This window comes from Malurus melanocephalus, unplaced genomic scaffold (genome assembly GCF_030028575.1).
Source record: "Malurus melanocephalus ecotype Western Australia unplaced genomic scaffold, MMel_1.1 scaffold_798, whole genome shotgun sequence".
Taxonomy (NCBI): domain Eukaryota; kingdom Metazoa; phylum Chordata; class Aves; order Passeriformes; family Maluridae; genus Malurus; species Malurus melanocephalus.
This window is the reverse complement of record NW_026624030.1, coordinates 16,449-21,741: the sequence shown is the minus strand read 5'-3', so window position 1 is coordinate 21,741 and position 5,293 is coordinate 16,449. Positions and strand designations below refer to the sequence as shown.

The following is a 5,293-nucleotide window of genomic DNA, read 5'->3' as shown; positions in this document are numbered from 1 at the left end:
TGGGATTCCAGAAGGGAAAATGCTGGTGGGATTCCAGAGGATTTTGCTGTAGGTTATGTTTTATTCTGGTCTGCCCTGAAAAGTGAGCTCATCCCTACCTCCATGAGTGAAACTATTTATAGAGCTGCAGGTCACAGTGCTTTAAAATGCAAAGTTTGCCTTTAGAACCCATCACTTGAGCTCCCATCTCTGCTGGGAGTCAGGGTTTGAATGATGTTTTCTGCTCCCCTTTCCCTGCACTACTTGTGCATAATGAGCTTCAGACCCTTCCTGTCCTCCTGATGGATATTCCAGGCTGGAATGGGATTTCCTTGCASCTTTCTGGGTGTGTTCCCATTTAGAAATGGATGTGCAGTTGTTGTTTTGCACGCAGGGAGCTCTGATCATTGACACATAGAACACATCTCAGTTCATCTCTGTGCCCATTGCAGTGTCACTGATGGGCACCCCCAGCCTGGCACGGTGCCCGTGACAARCACAGCTTTCTTTTGCCAGGTGAAACGGTGGTGAACGTGCTGGATTTTAAGAAGGATGCAGGGCTGTGGCACGGCATTCTGACGGTGAGTGGAGCCTTCCAGAACTCTCCATGGTGAGGGATTGGTGATCAGGTGGGGTGTTTGGAAAATGTCTTACCTGTGAGGGTGGTGAGGCTCTGGCACAGGGCACCAAGGCCAGGCTGGACATGTCCCTGCTCATGGCAGGGGGGAGTGGATGATCTTTAAGGGGCGTGGATGATCTTTATAGGGAATGGATGATTTTTAAGCGGAATGGATGATTTTTAAGGGGAATGGATGATCTTTAAGAGGAATGGATGGTTTTTAAGGTCACTCCCACCCCAGCCCATTCCAGAATTCCATGATTCTGTGATTACAGTAGCATTGGACACCATAGCTGAGCACAATTACCTGTTAAACCAACCATTTCTGTCCCTGCCAGATCTGCAGGGAATTCTCTGGGGGAATGACAGAATCATCCTGACTAAACCCCTGTGAATTCATGGTGGGGTGGAGGTTGATGGGGACTGAGGGTGACTCTTAACTCGATGAAAGGTTCATGACCCCTTTCCTGACGATCTTTTTCCTGCTTTTCAGAATGTAATGAACAAACTGCACACCATCAGCGTGCCCTACTCTGTGATGAAAACCTGCCCTCTCTCATGGGTGCAGAGGGTTCACGCCCACAAAGGTAACTCACAACTTCACCTTGGAGTTCTTGGGATCCACGAGTGAGGGGCATTAAAATCTCAAATGCCTTGAATCCTTTTTGCTCTTCCATGGCAAATCTCGAGGGTTGATAGTTTCACTCGTGCCYGAAGATATTTGATTTTTATTTCCCAGTTGTAGGTAGGATTTTCTAGATCCTCAGGCAGGGTTAGAGCTCGTGTCTCTAAGACTCAGTGGGAGATTTTAAGCCCCCAGCCRTGTGGATATTTGTAAAACTCCTTGCACTGGTAAATTGCCAAGGGTTGGAACAGGAATATGACAGTTTGGGAGGACAGGGGACTTGGCCACTTATTTCTAAATATGCACAAATTGTAATTTATCTCCATGCACKAAGTCCTAACACAGTGTGAATGTTGGGGAACGTGACGGGGGTCTGGTGACTTGGAGCCAGTTTCTCTTATGAAACCAAGAAAATGGCAGAGTGCACAAAGAGCCCTTGATCCCCGGGCTCACCGAGGGCTTTCAGAGGGTGGTGATGATTTCTGGCCTTGGGAGGAGGAGCTGTGATGSTGACAGACCCTGGCTCAGGTGGTGGCAGTGGCCTGGATGCCACAGCAGATGCCCTTGTGGGTTGGGTTTGCAGTTCCTGCAGTCTCAGTTAATTAAGGCTTCCTTGCTTAGGTGAGAATTCTCTCCTTTGGGGGTCTCAGACCGTGTAGCTGCACTAAAATAACTCTTGGGAAGCTCTGCTTTGTCCTGARGCTTTGATTTTGTGTCTCTTGCAGCGAAAGTTGCTTTAGTGAAATGTCGAGACTTGCACTGGGCCATGATGGCCCATCGGGACCAAAGAGATGTGAGCCTGAGCTCCCTGAGGATGCTGATTGTCACTGATGGAGCCAACCCCTGTGAGTGTCCCCTTCCCACCTTGGTGCAGTCCCCTGGGATTGGGATCAGCCCCTGGGAGTGTCCCCTGCCCCTCTCCCATCTCAGTGCAGTCCCCTGGCATTGGGATCAGCCCCTGGGAGTGTCCCCTGCCCCTCTCCCATCTCAGTGCAGTCCCCTGGGAGTGTCCCCTGCCCCTCTCCCATCTCAGTGCAGTCCCCTGGCATTGGGATCAGTCCCCTGGGAGCTCCTGTGTGGGGCAGAGCTCTGGCATGTAATGTTTGGGTACAGAACAAGGGGTTTCTGTGCTGCTGTCCTTTGGGTTGTGAGAGATCCTGCAGAGTAGCAACAGGGAGGATTGTTCATAAAATCAGAGAATTGTGCAGGCTGGAAAAGACCTTTGAGGCCATTGAATCCAATCCTTAACCTGGCACCGTGTTCAGCATTAAACCCTGTCCCCAATGGTGCCAAACCCGAATGTCCTTTAAATCCCTGCAGGGAGGGTGATTTCACCACTRCTCTGGGCAGAATCCAGGGGCTGGACATCCATTCTGGGCATGTTCCAATGCCTGACCATCCTCTGTGTGGTGTCCTTCATGTCCAACCTAAAACCTCCCCAGCACAACTTCCTCCTGTGGGTTCCCACATCCTCCTCCTGACCCTTCCTGTAGGAAATCAAATTCTCTGAAGTCCTAGTGGCATATTTCCTTTCTTCCTAGGGTCTGTTTCCTCCTGTGATGCCTTCCTGAGCTTGTTTCAGAGCCATGGGCTCAAACCAGAGGCCATTTGTCCCTGTGCCACCTCCCCCGAAGCGATGACCGTTGCGATCCGGAGGTAACGGATTGACTCATCCAGGCTGGGCTTTGTTCACACTCAGCTTGCTCAGGGTTGATTTAAGCGTGTAATAAACTCYTCTGACATTTACTGTGTGTGCTCAGGTACTGAGTCGCTGAGCTGTTAAACCTTCCTCCTGAGATCCTGGAGATTTCTGAGCTGTGTGACAGCTCAGCAGTGCCTGAGCACTGATTTCCTGCTCCTGATTTCCACAGCCTGGGAGGTGTTCTGAGGTTGAGACGAAATTTGAGATCATTTGGACATTCTCACACTCTGTTTCTGTCCATTGCTGCCTTTTGTAAGRAGCAGCCCCTGCAGTTATCCAGCCTGGGAGCTGGGGTTTGCCATGGGGGGAGATAAAGGGCTGCCAAAGGGGCACAATTCCTTAGGGATTGAAAATTCCTTTGGGGGCAATCCCTGCTGCCATCCCCATTTGAGATGATGATGCAAAGCAGAGACACTGAATGCAGATATTTCTGTTGCTGAGTTTAATCCCAGCCTGGCTGCCTGATGGAGTGAATGGATTGATTTTGTGTCCTTCCCAGGCCTGGAGTCCCCGGGGCCCCTTTGCCAGGCAGAGCCATCCTGTCCATGAACGGGCTGAGTTTCGGTGTCATTCGGGTCAACACTGAAGATAAAAACTCTGCTCTCACTGTCCAGGATGTTGGCCACGTGATGCCAGGAGGTAAAAACAGGCAGGAGGCTCCTGTGAGACCTTTTTGGGGATGTTTTAGGAGCAGAACAGGTCTTTGGTGTGGGGGAGGTGGGGCAGTGCCAGACTCGGTGGTTTCTGTCCCCATTCATTGTGTCAGTTCTCACACAGGGTGAAGTTTGGGTGCTGTTTTAACCAAGCCTGCTTTGTCCTAGGCATGATGTGTATTGTGAAACCTGATGGGCCACCCCAGCTCTGTAAAACTGATGAGATTGGTGAGATCTGTGTGAGCTGCAGAGCAGGAGGAATGATGTACTACGGSCTGGCAGGGGTGACAAAGAACACTTTCGAGGTATGGCTGGCAAAATTGATCCTTCTTACCCCATTTCTTGTGTCAAACTGGCGGTCTTGTATAACCCCTTGGGTTTCTAACTGAGGTGTTAATGCTGTTTTTGAAAAAATACTCTCTGAAATTCAAACTTCTTGCAGTTAGAGATACTCAGAATTCCCTCCATTAACATCTCCGGAGGGTTCCCTCCCCTTCTCCTCTTCCCTTCACTCGCACAAAGTGCAATTCTTGGCCTGGGGAGGGTTTTTCCATCCTCAGGCCATGTTTTTCTAACATCCCCCCTTGTGTTGCAGGTGATCCCTGTGAACTCCTCGGGCTCCCCGGTGGGGGAAGTGCCCTTCGTGCGCTCCGGTTTGCTGGGATTCGTCGGACCTGTACGTGAGGCACCTCAGATTCTGCATTGCTCTGGCCCTCAGTGCTGCAGAGGAAAGCTTTTGGGCACAGAGGATGTGTGAGTTCCTCACAGGTGCATTCTTGTCCTGCAGGGCAGTTTGGTGTTTGTGGTTGGGAAGATGGACGGTTTGCTGACGGTSAGCGGCCGAAGGCACAACGCCGACGACATCGTGGCCACGGGGCTGGCTGTGGAGTCCATAAAAACAGTTTACAGAGGAAGGTCAGCCCACAAAACCTCCCTCCCCATCAGCTGCTGCATGGAATGAAGTGAAACAGARGCTTTAGTGCTTTCTCGGATTTCTCTTTGGGTAGCTCAGTTGAAGKAAATATATTTTTGATTTAGGTGGTAATTGCCCTGATCCTGCCCAACACAAATCTTTTTCCCACTATCCAGCCTGGCTTTTCATCAAGTCTGTGCTCTAAGGAAAGGAATCAAGTAACAAGAGAAGTCATCCACATGGAGGATTTAATTCTCTGTCTCTGCAGAGTTTTAGTCATTAGCTGCTGTCTGAAAGAGTTTCATTAATGTCCTAAGGTATTTGATTTTTATTTAGCAGTTGTGTATATCATTTTCTAGATCCTCAGGCAGGGCTGGATCTCATGTCTCTGAGACTTAGTGGGAGATTTTAAACATCTGGAGGTGCCTTGCAATCTCCTTTCATTGGTCCTTTGCCAGAGGTTGGAACAGGAATGTGACAGCAGGTTGAGAGAAGGGGACTGCCATGTGGAAATTTCATCAGAAAGTGCAGTTAACCCATTAAATACTTCCCAGTCTTCCCATCTGAATCAGTGCTAATTGTCTGATGCTTTTTCTCTTGTTTTCACCCCATCATTATTTTAACAAGTTCTGTCTTTAACCTCTCCTTGGCCCCTGTTTCCAATGACTGAACCCAGAGTGTGGCTGTGCCCTTTCCTCAGGATCGCCGTGTTCTCCGTGTCCGTGTTCTATGACGAGAGGATCGTGGTGGTGGCGGAGCAGAGGCCGGATGCGTCTGAGGAGGACAGCTTCCAGTGGATGAG

At 50.0% G+C, this 5,293-nt stretch overlaps 1 protein-coding gene across 1 annotated transcript in view; it reads left to right on the top strand.

Annotated features, from left to right (window-relative positions):
• Window positions 1-5,293, top strand: part of DIP2B (disco interacting protein 2 homolog B) — a 57,697-nt gene that overhangs the window by 37,300 nt on the left and 15,104 nt on the right. Inside the window, exons 14-22 of the mRNA XM_057385212.1 lie at window positions 496-560; window positions 1,092-1,185; window positions 1,949-2,068; window positions 2,765-2,879; window positions 3,425-3,564; window positions 3,747-3,883; window positions 4,174-4,254; window positions 4,366-4,493; window positions 5,192-5,293. Coding sequence (XP_057241195.1) covers window positions 496-560; window positions 1,092-1,185; window positions 1,949-2,068; window positions 2,765-2,879; window positions 3,425-3,564; window positions 3,747-3,883; window positions 4,174-4,254; window positions 4,366-4,493; window positions 5,192-5,293 — 982 coding nt within the window. The remainder of the gene's footprint in view (window positions 1-495; window positions 561-1,091; window positions 1,186-1,948; window positions 2,069-2,764; window positions 2,880-3,424; window positions 3,565-3,746; window positions 3,884-4,173; window positions 4,255-4,365; window positions 4,494-5,191) is intronic.